Source organism: Indicator indicator, chromosome 19 (assembly GCF_027791375.1).
Source record: "Indicator indicator isolate 239-I01 chromosome 19, UM_Iind_1.1, whole genome shotgun sequence".
NCBI lineage: Eukaryota > Metazoa > Chordata > Aves > Piciformes > Indicatoridae > Indicator > Indicator indicator.
In genome coordinates this window covers 10,259,663-10,275,860 of record NC_072028.1, presented here as the reverse complement: position 1 = coordinate 10,275,860, position 16,198 = coordinate 10,259,663, and the positions used below count along the sequence as shown (strand labels likewise).

The 16,198-nt window shown below is 53.1% G+C and overlaps 1 protein-coding gene across 1 annotated transcript in view; it reads right to left on the bottom strand.

Moving 5' to 3' along the window:
• TANGO6 (transport and golgi organization 6 homolog) overlaps positions 1–16,198 on the bottom strand; it is a 28,685-nt gene that overhangs the window by 8,300 nt on the left and 4,187 nt on the right. The window contains exons 5-12 of the mRNA XM_054389501.1: positions 15,368–15,530; positions 14,619–14,701; positions 9,967–10,079; positions 7,899–8,075; positions 6,151–6,277; positions 5,133–5,312; positions 1,982–2,116; positions 68–565 (exon numbers count right to left, since the gene is read on the bottom strand). Of these exons, the coding sequence (XP_054245476.1) occupies positions 68–565; positions 1,982–2,116; positions 5,133–5,312; positions 6,151–6,277; positions 7,899–8,075; positions 9,967–10,079; positions 14,619–14,701; positions 15,368–15,530 (1,476 nt within the window). The remainder of the gene's footprint in view (positions 1–67; positions 566–1,981; positions 2,117–5,132; positions 5,313–6,150; positions 6,278–7,898; positions 8,076–9,966; positions 10,080–14,618; positions 14,702–15,367; positions 15,531–16,198) is intronic.

Below are 16,198 nucleotides of genomic sequence, written 5' to 3'. Positions count from 1 at the left end.
CACTAGCATGCTCAGCCACAGCTCAGCACTGTGGCACAGGATGGGGACCACAATGGGAATTTGGTACCTGCAGGAGTTTCTCCTGAAGCTGAACAGCCTCTGGATCTCGCTGTGTGATCAGGCTGGCAAGATGGCGCAGGGCAGCTGCCCGGCTGGGGGGCTGTGGGTCATAGGCTGACACCAGGAGCTCCTGGAGCCCAGCCAAGGCTGTGCTGCTGGCACATGGAGCTGGAGCAGAACCTGAAGCACCAGGCTCGTGGCACACACTCGGCCCTTGGCTCCTCTCCCTGGGAGCTGAGTGGCTGCTGTGGCTGCTCTGTGATGGTGCCTGGCCACTGCCTGGGCTTGGGGCTCCAGCAGGGCTCTGCACTCCTGTCCCTGGCTTCTTCCCCAGCACAGCACTGGCAGCAGCACCCACTGACCCCAGGGAGACAGCCCCGTGGGTGCAGATGGCGATGCGCAGGTCAGTGGCCAGCTCCTGGGTGAGGGGCTCAGGGTAGGTGCGGGAGAGCTCCTCCAGCCAGGGCAGCAGCTGCTTCAGCACGGCAAAGTCACTGGACTGGAGCTGTGGGTGGACAGAGAGAAGGGAGATCCTTGGTGTTCCCCAGGGCTAACCACTGGGACCAGTTTAGTTTAACACTGTTACCAATGGCCCAGACAAGAGGATTGAGGGCACCCTCAGTTTGCAGACACCACCAGTGCAGTTTTAACTCATGCTGAAGCAGAACTTGTCTTCCAGTTTGTATTCATTGCCCATTGTCCTATCACTGACCACCAGTGAGAAGAGACTGGGCTGCACCCTCCTGACATCCACCATTAAGGTATTTGTAAACTGCTCAGATCCCCCTCAGCCTTCTCTTCTGGCTAAGCAGCCCCAGGTCTCTCACCTGTCCTCATAAGAGAAATGTTCTGTTCTCTTGATCATCCTTGCAGCCCTCTGTTGAACTGTATTCAGTAGTTCCCTGTCTCTCTTGAACTGGGAAGGCCAGAACTATGATCTGTTCTTCCACCAGCATCATGAGGCTTGTCCTGTTCCCAGGCTACAGTGCCTGATGGGGGAGAAGCTCCTGCCCTAACCTGGGTTTAACTGCCACAGCAAAATCTAGGCTGTAAGACCTGAAAAGTGACGTTTTAGAGGAGATTTTGGGGTGCTTTTGGAAGATTGTGTGAAAATCCCTTGGCCACTGAAACTCAAATGGCCTCCAAAACCTCTCACATTCCATTTGCCCAGTTAAGTTACTCCCATTAACACCATAGTAGGAGCAGGAGCTCGCCTGGGATGGGGCCCATCAGGGCCACCAGACTCTGGTTTCAAGTTTTCTCCAACTAAATGTTGTGGGATATTCCCCCCATTGTTAGGAATTTATCAATAGCACACAATAAATTATCTTTTCCCATCAACAGTTGGATTTTGCTTTGGGCAAGTCTGGGGATGAAGCAATCTCAGCAGCTCTATGATGTCAGCACAACCCAGAGGGATTGCATTTTGCCAGCTGACATGTGGTCCCTTCCTGATGGCACCATGTAATGGGGCAACCCAGTGAGGGACCCTTTTTTACAAAGGATTTGAAAGACTTTAAGGATTTTAAGTTACAGTCCATAGTGGGAAGTTCACTGCACACCAGAGACGGAGCCCTTGAATGTGTAGGGATGCTGAGAATGCAGAGCTGGTAATACAAGATGCTGCATACAACTGTCCTGCTCTGTCAGCATCCTCCTGGAGGCATATTTGGAGTTGTAAAGTAATTAACTGAGCTCTCAGGGGTGTCCTGACAGGATTGAGCCTTTCAACCAGCATCCCAGCACCACTGCAAGGAGAAAAAAAAATATGTATATACACATATATACCTGCTGGGACTGAGAAGGGACTTCAACCCAGGGAGCACCCAGAGCCTGGCAGCTGGCTGTGGCACCCCTTGCACTGGTGTTCCCCCTCCCAGCACCCCCAGGCCACTGAGCACCCTGGCTTTGCCCCCCTCACCTGCACGGCTCCGCCGAGCATGGCAGCCACGAGCCCCATGGCCATGGCGAGGGTCTGCGCCTCGGCCGCTGCGCCGGGGCCTTGTGCCGGCCTGACACAGGCTCGCTGCAGAGTGGCTGCCACAAACTCCTGCACCTACAGAGGAGGGTGAGAGGACAGCAGTTAGGAGGGGGCGTCCCCAAGACGTTCCCAGGAGGCTACTGCTGCCTCAGCCTGCCCCTCAGGGTGTCTGCCTGGAGCTGCATCCTCTCCATCTCTTGCTGCTGGTGCAGCTATTTGAATTTTGCAAGCCCAAGCCATTCTCTGCCCAAATTTCACAGGAACCCCTCATGTTCCCCTGTTGTGGTCACCACCCCGACCTTCCTTCTCAGACTCAAAGAAAGCATCGTTGTTTTGGTTGGAAGAGACCTTTAAGATCATGGAGTCCAACTGTTAACCTAGCACTGCCAGGTCACCACTAAGGCCCAGGTCACCCAGGAAGTGTCCAAAGCCAGACTGGATGGGTCCTTGAGCAGCCTGGTCTAGTAGGAAGTGTTCCTGCCCATAGCTGGGAGATGAGAACTAGGTGATGTCTAAGGTCCCTTCCAATCCAAGCCAGTCTGAGATTCTACGATTCTAAACCATGCCCCTCAGCATCACATCTCCACAGCTTTGAAACCCCTTCTAGGATGGGGTCTCCACCACTGCCCTGGGCAGCCTAGGCTAGGCCTTGACAATGCTTAAGGGGAAGACATTGTTCCTTATGTCCAACCTAAACCACCCGTTTCCTCTTGTCCTATTTTGTTTGTTTCTTGGGAAAAGAGACCAGTCCCCACCTGGCTCTAACCTCCTTTCAGGGAGTTGCAGAGAGCCAGAAGGTCTCCCCTCAACTTCCTTTTCTCCAGGCTGAACTACCTCCAGTTCCCTCAGCTGCTCCTCACAACACTTGTGCTCTAGACCCTTCAGCATCTTTGTTGCCCTTGCCTGGACACGCCCCAGGACCTCCAAGTCCTTCTTCAAGTGAGGGACCCAAAACTGAACCCAGGATTTGAGGTGTGGCCTCACCAGTGCCCTGTACAAGGGGACAATCCCTGCCCTGGTCCCGCTGGTCACAGTATATCTGATCCAAGCCAGGACTGGCCACCTGCCACACTGGCTCCTATTCAGCCAGCTACTGACTCATCCCAGGTGCCTTCCCAGATGCTTTGCCATCCTCCTGCTTGGGAGAGCCAGCCCTCTCCTGCCCCTGCACCAGCCCCTTGGCCAAGACTTCCCCACACTATCCGACACCATTTAGCCACCCACATCTGGGCCATTTGCCAAGTGTGTCATTGATTTTGTAATTTCCTCACAATACTTTTTTTTTTCTTCCCCTCTAATCCCATCCCAATTCCACTGTCTGGAATTGGCCTCCTCCACACTTGGCACCAATATCTTTGACCCACAGGTTTCCAGTGCTTCTGGAAACCAGTGAGGTTATTTTCCCCACACCTTCGCCAGCTGCACTGTCACCAAAAAGCTTGGGGTAAGCTTGGTGGCTGTGGTGGCACCTGGCTGTGTTGGGAAGGGGCTGGATCAAGGTCATTCCTAGTAACAGGCATGTTGCAAAAGAGGAGGAACTACTTTGGAAAGCAAAGTAGGAGGGGAACAAGGCACTATTACCCCAAACCCCACATTTCCAGCCTCCAGGGCATGGGCACTGGGTGCAGGCAATGAGTTTCCTTATCAGGAGATGACTGCTGCCTTGTTGCAGGCTTCCTTAAGCATATCCCTGCAGCAGTGTGGAGGGAGGTTGGCTGGGAGAGGCTGGAAAGAGGCTTTGGTACCTTCTAGGCTGATTAGTCCAGAATTAAAATGCCACTGAACACAAGAAAGTCAAAACAAGAGTCAGAACATCTGCTCCCACAAAATACACAAGCTGAATAGGTTGAAATGATATTTAATGAAAAAAAAGAAGAAAAAAAGGAACACAATGGATAAATAATTTATCAGGAGACAACTACTGAGAAAAACAGTTAAAAGAACTGTAATTAGAAGGAATAAATCCCTCAGCTTCATCTGGAATGAGAAAAAAGCCTGAACAATAAAACCCTGGATCACGTTTCAGTCTCAGGAGGAAAAAGAGCGACCCTGGTGTATTGAGGAAATCAAGTCAGTCTCATGAAACTCAATTGTGAGGGGAGGGAAATGTAAATAAAATGAACTGTGCACCTGAGGGGCCCACAGCTGCTGCTGCTCCTGGGGTCTGGTTTTAGAGAGGTGGATCCTGCTTGCTCCAATCCCACTAAGCACAAAGCCTCAGCACTGGAGTGCCCAGAGCAAGAACAAATGCCCTGGAGGAACCGGCGCTGCAGAACCTGCTTTGAAACAGCTCTGCCACTGCCTGTCCCAGCAGAGGAGCCCTCCCTGAAACACAACCCCGGGTGGAAGCATAATGGGGCTTTTTGTCTGCAGGTCTGGCTGGGGGGTTGCTTATTTAAATGAGACTCATGGCTGGATCCAGGAACCCAGCAAAATCCTTCCCCATTTCCCACCCCAACCTTCTGAGCCAGTCCCACGCAGGTGGGTGTGATGGAGAGGCAGGTGAGGACAAAGCAGTGCTGGCTACATCCCCCTGGGTCACTGCTGTGCACGCACAAAGACTCCTTTGTCCCAGAGACACCGAACCTGTGCTTGCTCTGACCACCCCCACTCAAAACAGTCACAGTTAACTGGCATAACCAGGTCACCCAGTTAAAAACCACCAGGATGAGGAAGCTCAAACACTGATCAGCTGGGGAATACCGTGCTGCCCTCCACACCCAGCAGCCTTCCCAACCTAGCCTGGTGCAGGACAAGAGGAAACAGGCTCAAGTTGCCCCAGGGGAGGTTGAGGTTGGACATGAGGAAAAATTTCTTCCCTGAGAGGATTGTCAAGGGCCGGCCCAGGCTGCCCAGGGCAGTGGTGGAGTCCTCATCCCTGGAGGGGTTTCAAAGCCATGGAGATGTAGTGCTGAGGGACATGTTTTAGTGGTGACCAGGCAGTGCTGGGTTAATGGTTGGACTCAAATCATCTTGAAGGTCTTTTCCAACCAAAACCATTCTATGATTCCCTCCTCAAAGCACAGTGACCCTGAGCTTGGCCTGCCCTACACCGCAGCCACCAATCCCCCAGGGCTCTGCAGCGACCCACCTGAGTAATGTCTGTGAACACGGTGCCCGAGACATTCTCACACAGCGTGGCCACGAGCTGCAGGACCAACAACTTCCTCCTCTGCCCAGCATGGTACTGCTCCAGCTCCAGGAGACTCCTTTCAGGCGTCATGGCTGAGTTTGATGCCTCCTTGTCCTCTGCAGCTACACGAGTCAGCTCCTGATGGAAAGGACATAGAGCACACAGAAAGGCAATGGTTAAATGGAGGCAAACCTGTGCCAGGAACACTGGTCACCACACCAGTGGTCCTGTACCTTGCAGGTCCATGATACCCAGACTTAGTGCACCTGGTTACCTCTCCTTTTCCAGCTTTGTTCCCTTCCACACACATTTCTGTCACCAAGCCAAACCCTCGTCTCTGTGGATATCACCCAAAGCACCACCAAGAACTTCTCCTAGGGCAAACCATCCCTGGGACATGAAGCTTTGTTGGAGCTCTGTTTTCTGCCTTGCTCCTGGCAGTGGCTGCTCACAAAGGCACCCAGACACCCCATCCTCTTGAGGTGGGGACCTTCCATTAGGAACATCATGAAGGTCTCCAAGAGCCGTCCAAGGATCCTGGGTGTCTCATTTGTGACACAGCAGTGTCCTGCAAGCCAGGACACTGCAAACTGAGTGTGACTACAGATGGGGGCCCCACGGCCTCCAAGGGCATGGAAAGTTCAGCCCAGGTGAGGCCAGGAGGGAAGTGGAGGGGCTTGAGGTGGGATCAAAGGGAGAAGGTGCTGGAGCCAAGGAAGCAACAGGGATTATTCAGAGCCTTGAACTCACCATTAAAGTCCAGGCACACTCCTGTTGTTAAAAAAGCCCAAGGGGAGTGAGAGTTAACCCCTTCAGGGACCAGGGCTACCTCTCTCTCCTGCCAGTTCCCTGTGTGCTGTACCCCAAGGCATGTAAGAGGACAACTTGCTTGCCTTTGCTGTTGGCCACAACAACACTTGGGCCAAATAAACCATCCCTGCAGATGTACCCCAGCTAGGGACGTGCCTGCCCTTACCTTCAGGCAGCGGATGAAGAAGTCCCCAGCCAGACCACTCTTCTGGCAGTGAGACAAGAGCTCCACCAAGCTCTCCACACGGCTCTGCTCTGCAGAAACCTTCCGGTAGAGAGCTTCATCTTCATCACTGAAAGAAGTGTCCAGAGACATGAATGTACTCAGACCACCCCTCCAAGGGCTGCCTTAAACTACTCCAGGGTGAGGTGGAATCCCACAGCAGCTTTCTCATGGAAACCTTCTCCAGCCTGGAGGAAGTTGAGCCTAACTATTGCTCAGTTCTTTACATGATTAGGCACTCAGTGTATTCATTAACCTGCATTCATTAACAAAAACACTAAGAGGAGCCCTGAGCAGGGCCAGCCAGCCTGTAAAGAATGGGATTAGTGTTGGCTAATTCAGGCAGCAGTCACAGCCAAAAAGTAGGACAGACATGGGCAGAACCATACAGTCATCGAATGTTTTGGGTCAGAAAGGACCTTTAAAGGTCATCTAGTCCAACCCCTGTGCCCATTGAAGGAGTAAATTCAAAGCATAGCCAGTTTAACCAGTGCAGACCCCAGGGCAGACTAATTCAGGTCAGGAATAGACTGGAATGACCCCAAACCAGGTGTATTCCCACAGGGTTTTGTTAAGGGAGCACACAGACACTCCTGGGCAGGAGCTGTGTGCTCTGCTCAACAGCGTGGCCCTGGGCTCATCCCTGCCAGCTAACAGCCACCCTCTCTCCACACCAAATGTCACACTGCCCAGCAGTCCCAGTTTGCCTGGCTGGAGTCTAATAGCTACAGTTTACTCCCCACATGGTCATGCCCTGCCTCCACTTGTAGAGACCATCTGCAAGAGCAGGAGGGGACTTGAGTCACTGTCTCAGCTATGCTGGCATCACTAGAGTCCTTGCTGCGACATGCCACCTGTGCCCAAGGGATTCCACTTCCTCCAGTCATGATCTGCCTCGAGAGAGACTGGAGACGGACGTTCAGTCTAAATGTCCCATTCCCAGACATGCAGCAGACAGGGCTTGGGACTCAGAAAAAAGACAGGGACCTATTGGAATGGGTCCAGAGGAAGACACAGCAATGATCTAAGTGCTGGAAGTCCTCTGCTGTGAGGCCAGGCTGAGAGAATTGGGGTTGCTCAGCCTGAAGAAGAGAAAGCTTCAGGGAGACCTTCTTGTGGCTTTTGGAAAGATGGGGACAGACTTCTTAGCCGGGCCTGATATGATGGGTTTACACTAAAAGGAGGAGATTTAGACTGGATAGAAGGAAGAAATTTTTGCCACCAAGTGTAGTGAGACCCTGGCCCAGGTTGCCCAGAGAGGTTGGAGATGCCCCACCCAAGGAACTATTCCAGGTCAGGTTGTTTGTGGCTCTAAGCAACCTGCTCTAGTTGCTCTAGAGCTCTAATCCCTGCAGACTAGAATGACCTTGAAAGGGCCCTTCCAACCCAAACCATTCTGTGATTCTGTGATTCCAAGAAAAGACACAGACTGCATGACAATCTTTGGGCAGAAAGTGCTGCTCTTCGGGACTCAAAGTCAGAGCTCTCTGTGGTGCACAGGGAACTCAGAAGCTGTGTGGAAGCATCACCCAGCTTGGCAGAGCCAGTCAACTTCTGGGGTGGCTGGAGGGACCAGAGTGTGGGGGGATGGCACCAGTAGTCCCATGCTCCACCAGACTCTCCCTGCCAGGTATACCATGAGAAGCCCTGTGTGCTGAGTGATGCCCGGGGACTGGCCAGGTAGTGCTCACCTGATGGTCTCTTCCACTGTGATGGTGGCACCACCCTCACTGCCCACGCAGAACCTGCACCGTGGGTGAAGGATGTGGGTGCTGCTGTTCAGCCCTGCAAAGCCTTCCAGCACAGCCAGTGAGACCTCTCGCTCCGACTTCTCCAAGAACCACAGCAGGATATCCTGGCATGGGGAGCTAGCAAGGAGAGAGAATCACAGAATGGTTTCAATGGGAAAAGATCTTTAAGAACATCAAAACCAGGAATGGGGACTCCACCCCTGCCTTGGGCTCTCTGGGCCAGGCCTTGACAACCCTCTCAGGGAAGAAATTGTTCCTCATGTCCAACCTAAACCTTCCCTGGTGCAACTTGAGGCCATTTCCTCTTATCCTGTTGCTTGCTCCTTGGGAGAAGAGATAAACCCTCAGCTGTCTCTGACCTCCTTTCAGGGAGTTGTAGAGAGTCAGAAGGTCTCCCTGGAGCCTTCTCACCTCCACACTGAAGAATCCCAACTCTCTCAGCCTGTCCTCACAGCAGAGGGATTCCAAGAAACCCATGTGTCCCTCATTGCACAGCAGCGCTGCAACAGGACCTGCAACATGTCTCAGAGAGGAAAAAAGGGGCGAGAGGGAAAAGGGCTGGAAGGATGCTCTGGCTGACAGTTCTGGCAGTTGAATGCCTTTGTGCCTATTTCTAAGGGGCTCAACAGCACATCCCGTCCTCCTGGCATTCCCAGATGGGAGGGTTTGGGTCTTCCAGGATCTCAGCCCAGCAAGGAAGGGAGCACTGTCTGCACAGCGTGTCTGTACAAGGACAGCCACCTCCCTGCAGCCTCAGCACACCGTGCCAACGTGACAGAGCAGAGCTGCCAGCAGCGCCGGGGACGGGGGGGAAGGAGCCGGGCGCAGTGCAGGATGGCGTGGGAAGCCCTGCCAAGGGAAGGTGCAGGTTAAGGTGGAGCAACAGCAGCAGCAGCTGTGCCGTGCCAGGGCTCTGGAAACCTGAACGCTTCCAGGCAGCTGTGGTTTTAGTTACCCCTGCCAAATTCCTCTGCAAAGAGAGAGGCGAGCAGCGACTGCATTCACCCAGCAGCAGCGTTAACTTGGCTTGTTCTACAAACCTGCCACAGCCCTCACTGCTCTTTGAAGTGATTAACGACGTCTTTAATAATAGCAGAGGCTGTGTCTACACAGACCTTGCAGGGAAAGTCTCCAGCACGCACATGCCAGGATCACCACAGCAAAGTGTAAACCCACCAGGAGGGTATTTACGAGGCTGGCTCACACTCAGGGCAGCCCAGGGAAAGCCTGGGAGGAGAAAGGAGAGAGCACAGCCAGCACCTGGTCACCACCAGCCCTGCTGTTACATTGGATATTAGGAAAAGTGTCTCTGCTGAAAGAGTGGCCAGGCACTGGAACAGGCTACCCAGGGAGGTGTTGGAGTCACCATCCCTGAAGGGGTTCAAAAAACATGTGGGCATGGTACCTGGGGACATGGTTTAGTGGGCATGGTGTTGGGTTGGTGGTCGAACTTGATCTTTTTCAACCTTAGTGATACTGTGTTCCCAAGGCTTTACCACCAGACATCAGTTTTAGGGGAGCTGGGCAAACACAGGGGACAGGTCCGGCTCCTATAAGAAGTGATTCTAAGTGGGAGAAGAACAATCTTGTATTTCCAAGAGCCAGTTTCACCCAATTTTTATCCTGTTTCTAGATCGCTCCAATACCCACTGAGGTCCCAGCATCACCATGTCTGTCCAGAAACAATTCCAATCCTATCTCCATCCACAAACAATCCCAATCCACGCTCCTAGGTGGGCACTAAGACTTCACCTGTGTTCCCAAGGCTCCCGCAGGACACACTTGCCTTGACACCCAACATTGTGGCTTCAGGGAAGACGAAGAACTGCTTCCTCAGGCACAGTAAGCCCATGCCTACACCTGCAGTTACTGCCTGCTTAGAGCAAGAGCTCTTCAGAATGAGAATATTGGCCTCAGCTTCTGTACGTGCCCAAGGAGCACACATCCTCTGGAGGTAGGCAGAACAGAGATGCAAGCCCAGAAGGAGCTGTGCATAACCCCTCCTTACCGTAAGTATGACACATTCTGCTTGGCGAAGGAATAGAGGGAAAAAACCACTCCCAGGACTGACTGTAAGGATCCCAGCAGCAGGCTTGAGCTGTCATTCCCAACCACATACACCTACAGAGAGAAGGGCATGGGGAGGAGAGTCAAACACCTGCCTGGAGCAAAGGCAAGGACAGAAATCACATCTGTGTGCAGGATGGCTGCTGGTCTGGGGAGGGGAGGATGGCAGAGGGAGAGAGGGAAGGGAGGGCAAGGGCGGCAGAGGGAAGGGAGGGCAAGGGCGGCAGAGGGAAGGGAGGGCAAGGGCGGCAGAGGGAAGGGAGGGCAAGGGCGGCAGAGGGAAGGGAGGGCAAGGGCGGCAGAGGGAAGGGAGGGCAAGGGCGGCAGAGGGAAGGGAGGGCAAGGGCGGCAGAGGGAAGGGAGGGCAAGGGCGGCAGAGGGAAGGGAGGGCAAGGGCGGCAGAGGGAAGGGAGGGCAAGGGCGGCAGAGGGAAGGGAGGGCAAGGGCGGCAGAGGGAAGGGAGGGCAAGGGCGGCAGAGGGAAGGGAGGGCAAGGGCGGCAGAGGGAAGGGAGGGCAAGGGCGGCAGAGGGAAGGGAGGGCAAGGGCGGCAGAGGGAAGGGAGGGCAAGGACGGCCTTGCTTTCAGCCTCTGTTCCTCTCAGTCTGCAGCCTGTTTTCCCTGATTATTCCATATTCTGCATTAAAAGCAGCCTTCAGCATCATCTTTCTCCCAGCATTTGCTTAACCACAGCAGGGCTCCAAGCTATAGGAAGGCTGTAGCCAGCTCTTCAGGAAGTCTTCTGCTCAGGGTTAAGGTCTTGCCCTATAGGGAGATGCAACAGCCACCTCTGAACTCACCAATCTTTATGTAAATCCTGTACCCAGTGCCAAATCTCAAACACAGAGATCAGTCCCCAGCAGGGCAGCTGAGCTGATGCGTGCTGAGCTGAGCCAGAGGGTTGCTGGAGGAGGAGGAAGCTCTGAGGAGGCTGCAGGGCCACTCTCCTCTCCTCCACCCTCCTGATTTACTATTGGTGCTCTTCTCCACAAAACCAGCACCTTCATACCACTACTACAAGCTCAACACACACTGCTCCCATCTTGCTGCCCAGAGAGCACAAAAGAACACTCCCAGAAGTCCTCTGACTTTGTGTTTTGAACCCAAATTGTACCAGACTAACAGCCAGGTAGGATGATTCCAGTCAAAGCTGGAACGCTGGGAAAGCTCAGTCCAGAAAACGTTTGAACACCAAGCTTTCCCTAGCTAGATTGACTCAAGGTTTACTCAGGGCTGTTGTGCTCAGCTCATCATTTTAGCAGCCTTTATCTCCCTCCACAGCTTTTAGCTTTAAATAAAAAGTGAGAAAAAGGCTTTCCGCGAGTTCTCCAAGGGACTTCCAGCTGTGTCAGAGGACAAACTACCTGCCCTGAAGATGCTGTCCCATCACCAACCTCCACAGCTGGAGAGCCCTGGGGACAGACTAAAGAGCTTTTAGCTGCTCCAGGCAGTGTGACAAGCTCGGTAGGAGGGAGACTGTCCTGATAAGTGAGGGAGATCATCTTGATAACGTCCTGCCCCGCGGTATTGATGTAAACAGACCTTTTTTCCTGTGCTAATCCCCGTGGAGCCACCCTTCCCAACCAGAACCTTTTGTACACAAAGCCTCCCTGATGAAGCCCCAAGGATGGTTTCTCACTCAGCATCAAATGACACTTGCTAGGCAAGAAACACACAGCCCCCGCTGCAATTCCGCGGGCTGGAGGCTCCAGAGCCACTAATCTGGCTGCTGTCAGAGCCTCCAGCACTTTGCCATTAAGGAAGGATCCGCCCCAAAACTCCCCCAGCACCCCCATTGTGCGCGGCAGCCCTCCAGACTGGTCCCTGCCTGCCAGCTAGTTACAACAGATCATTACCAGGACGTAAAATACTCCAACAATCCTGGCGTTTAAGAGCTTAGCCTGCCCCGGGGCATGCCAGTAAGTAAGTCGCCAGCTTCTTAGAATTGAATTCCTGGGCTGGAGACGTCCTCCCGGGCTTGAAGGCCCAGCAGAAAGCTGCTGTCAGGCCAGACAGTGAATGGCACTGGTGATGGGAACAGTGGGAAAAGGAGCCAAGAAAAAAGGTTTCAGAAGAGAAGCCTCACAGAAATCTTTGCTCATTCATCACAGGAGAGGAACACAAGAATGGACCCCACCTCTCCCCAAAATGACAAAAATCAAGACCTGCACTGCTGAACATCTTGCTTGTGGCTCCAAGGGAACTCTTGAAGGAAGGAGCTCCCCAGAAGGTGCTAAACCTGCACTGTGGTACCCACCAGACACCTCCTCTAGCAGGGAAGATGGTCTGTAATTGGCAAAGCCAGAGCTCGCTCTGATGATATCCAAGTTTCCTTCCATCTTTCTGAATCTCTCAGATCCCAGGGCTGGGGAAAAGCTGCTGGGTTCCAGCAATCCCTCCTGCTTCAGTAGCTGGGCATATGGAGCAGCTTTGTGGCCTCAGCTCAGCCTCCAGGTATTGTCCTGCACCACAAGCAGCTCCAGAGGAGGTGGTTGAACACCCAGCAGCAGCTGCTGGAGGATTAACCCACCCACAGGCCTAAAATTAACTTGATGCCCCAGGAAATCCACATCACGGGGTTCATTTGGCTCAGAATGTCCCTGCAGAACAAGACACTCACTTTTCCTTACTTATCACTATCACAGAATACAATCAAAGAATAGATTTGGTTGGAAGAGACCTTTAAGATCATCAAGTCCAACCATTAAGCCAGCACTGCCAGGTCAGCACCAAGCCATGTCCCTCAGCACCACATCTCCATGGCTTTGAAGCCACTCCAGGGACAGGGACGCCACCACCACCCTGGGCCAGGCCTTGATAAACCCTTTTGGGGAAGAAATTGTTCCTCAGGTCCAACCTAAACCTTCCCTGGTGCAACCTGAGGCTGTTTCTTCTTGTCCTGTCACTTCTTCCTTGGGAGAAGAGACTGACCTCCACCTCAACGACCACCTTAACCCATTTACCTTACTTCTCCAATAGAATTAAACAGACTGCAACACCTTCAGACCCCTGACAGGTAGCAGGTGAAGATGACCCACGAGGGACACCCGTTAGGAACCTTTCTGGGACACCCGAGTTGAGGACACAGACACTAACCAGCTCTCCCACTTCTCATGGCTCTGCCATGCCTCCAAGCTCATCTTCACTCTTTCTCAGCCTGGTGACATCTTGGCAGCCTCAGAATCACACGGAATCTGCTCATCTCATGGCTGCACAACCACCGAGCAAGGACCTGGGGCCATGCCAAGCTGCACTCACCACAGGGCTGAGTGCAGCTGGCCTCTTGCTGACACCTCAAGTGCCCTTTTCTCCAGGTCACTAATTTGGAAGCATTTCTGACCTGAAACAAGAGCTGGCTGCCGCTGCCACCTATTCCTCCATGTGGGGTTAATGCTGGAGCTGCAAAAGGCTTCCAGGCTCCAGCACTCAGCTCAGGCTGCCCTCTGCAGACGTGTGAGCAGGGAAAGCAGCTCCCAGCTGCTTCTGCCTCCTGCACTGGTGACACTGGCCTCAGCCACACTCTACTGAAAGGAAACTGAGACACAGAGGCACTAAGTGGGGGGACCAGCAACAGCCTGGGAGGAGAGCTCAGGCTTCCTTGAAAAAGAGAGAAGAGCAGCCTGAGAGGGGATCTTCTCAATACTCAGCAAGAGCTGAAGGGTGAGGGGCAAGAGGATGGGGCCAGACTCTTCTCAGTGGTGCCCAGTGACAGGACGAGGGGTCCTGGGCACAAATTGGAACCCAGGAAGTTCCACCTGAACATGAGGAAAAATGTCTTTACTGTGAGGGTGCCAGGGGACTGGAGCAGGCTGCCCAGAAAAGTTGTGGAGTCTCCTCTGGAGATTCCAAACCCACCCGGACATTGTGATTGTGGGCAACCTGCAGTGGGTGACCCTGCTTTATCGGGGGGTTGGACTAGATGATCTCCAGAGGTACCTTCAAAATCCAACCATGCTGGGATTCTGTGATCCAGCACTTGCAGCATTCCCTGGATCTGTCTGTCCTTCTGACCAGCTGCACGCTTCTGATGCTGGAAGCTGAGTGGCATCATCTCACAGCAGGATCGACAGCCAAAAGCAACACATGCCAGGTTCTTCTGTCTAGGGCCTCATGCCCATCACATTACCTGCTCTACCATCACAGCCTGGAACCACTCTGCCAGCACATCTGAACAGCCCTGCAGAAGCTGCACGATTCAACTACGCTCAAAGTCTTGCTGCAGAGAAGAGGATGAGAGCACCATGGAGACTTCTAGTTACTAGCCCACTGCTCAGACTCCTCTTACTCTGACACACCAGAAAGACACCAGGGAAAAAAACAACCAGCAGGAGCTTGCTGCCATCTCACAAAAGGTTTTGGAGTGACAACCCTTGAACAGACTGAGGCGTGCCTTGAGAGCTCAGCACAAAGCTCCAGACCCACCAGTGCAGTGTTGTACACATGGTTATTTCATGCAGCTCTCAGCCTCACCTTGGCATCATAACCACAGGAGATACTGAGTTTTGTAATGGTCCTACACACTGAATTGCTCAGGAAGACCCAAGCCAGCTCTTTCTTGGAGGAGTTTTCTTCCTTACCCAAATCACACCCAATACCTTGAGCACATCCTCCACACAGCTGCTGAGCTCTGTCTCTGCCACCAGCACAGTTCCTGCCGGAACACCTTCCACTGCCAGCTCTGAAAACAAAGGGCAGACATCAACACCCCACATGCCAACCAAACCAAATGACAGACTGGCCCAGAATGCTCAGAGAGGTGGTAGGTGCCCCGTTTCTGGACCATTCCAGCCCAGGTTGTTTGGGGCTCTGAGCAACTTGCTCTAGTTGAAGATGCTGGACTAGATGACCTGGAAAGGTCCCTTCCAACCCAAATAATTCCATGACTCTACGCTGAGGAGCCTCCAGACCAGCAATCCCACCATGGCCAGCACTGCAGAGCACTTCCATACTTCCTGTCTTCCATGGGAACCGATGAGCCCTCATTACATGCAGTAAACATCACCACAGATGGTGATCAACGGAGACCACAACTTCTGGATGGATTACTCCCAGGAGAGAGTGGGGAACCAACAGCTTACGTTTGGAAGCCCAAAACAAGACTGTCAGACTGGGACAGTTTCCCAAAGAGCACATGGAAAAGGCCCACGAGTTGGCTTTTACACACTGTAGTAACTTGAATTGAGTGCAAGTAAGCGTGGTACAGCCAGACATGGTCACAACTGATGGAGCTGGGCTCACACACTCAGTGGCCAAGAACACTCTGGTGGAAAGACAAAGACCAGTGAGAAGATAATCAAGACCATTCTCTGGTGTGAGGCTCAACACAGAGCAGATGGTTCAGTACCTGCTGCCTCAGAGCACCGCAGAAGCGGTGCCAGAAGGGGCTGGAGCAGGTGCTTCTCTGCCAGCTGAGGGTGCTCTTTCACCATGGTGAGCAGAGTCCTGGTGGCCACTCCCTGGAACTGGCATGCAGTCAGCTTGTCCTGGATGTGCAGCAAGTCCAGAATCTGGAAGGAAAGTCCACAGGAAAGGAACAAAGATCAGAAACCCCTCAGAAGTGGGGATAGGAAGAGTCCTTGCAGCCACTGTGGAAAATGAGGAGCTTCTTGTGTGATGATTACTGGGTTCAGGTTTGGGCCCCTCTCTCCAAGGATATTGAGGTGCTTGAGCATGTCCAGAGAAGGGCAACAAAGCTGGTGAACGGTCTGGAGAATAGGTCTGGTGAGGAGCAGCTGAGGGAACTGGGGTTGTTGAGCATGGAGCAAAGGAGGCTGAGGGGAGACCTTCTGGTTCTCTACAACTCCATGAAAAGAGGCTGGAGCCAGGCTCTTCTCCAAAGGAACATAAGGATATGGCCTAAGGTTGCCCCAGGGAAGGTTTAGGTTGGAGATGAGGAACAATTTCTTCCTTTTGAGGGTTGTCAAGGTCTGGCCCAGGCTGCCCAGGGCAGTGGTGGAGTCCCCCCCTTGGAGGGGTTTCAAAGCCATGGAGATGTGGTGCTGAGGGACTTGGTTTAGTGGTGACCTGGCAGTGCTGGGTTAATGGTTGGACTCAATGACCTTAGAAGTCTCTTTTGACCACAATTTTATAGTTTTGTGACTGATGGGCCATTTGGTATGACACTCCATGTATGGAAGAGGCATTCTCCTCCCCATGCACATGTTCACAGAATCCT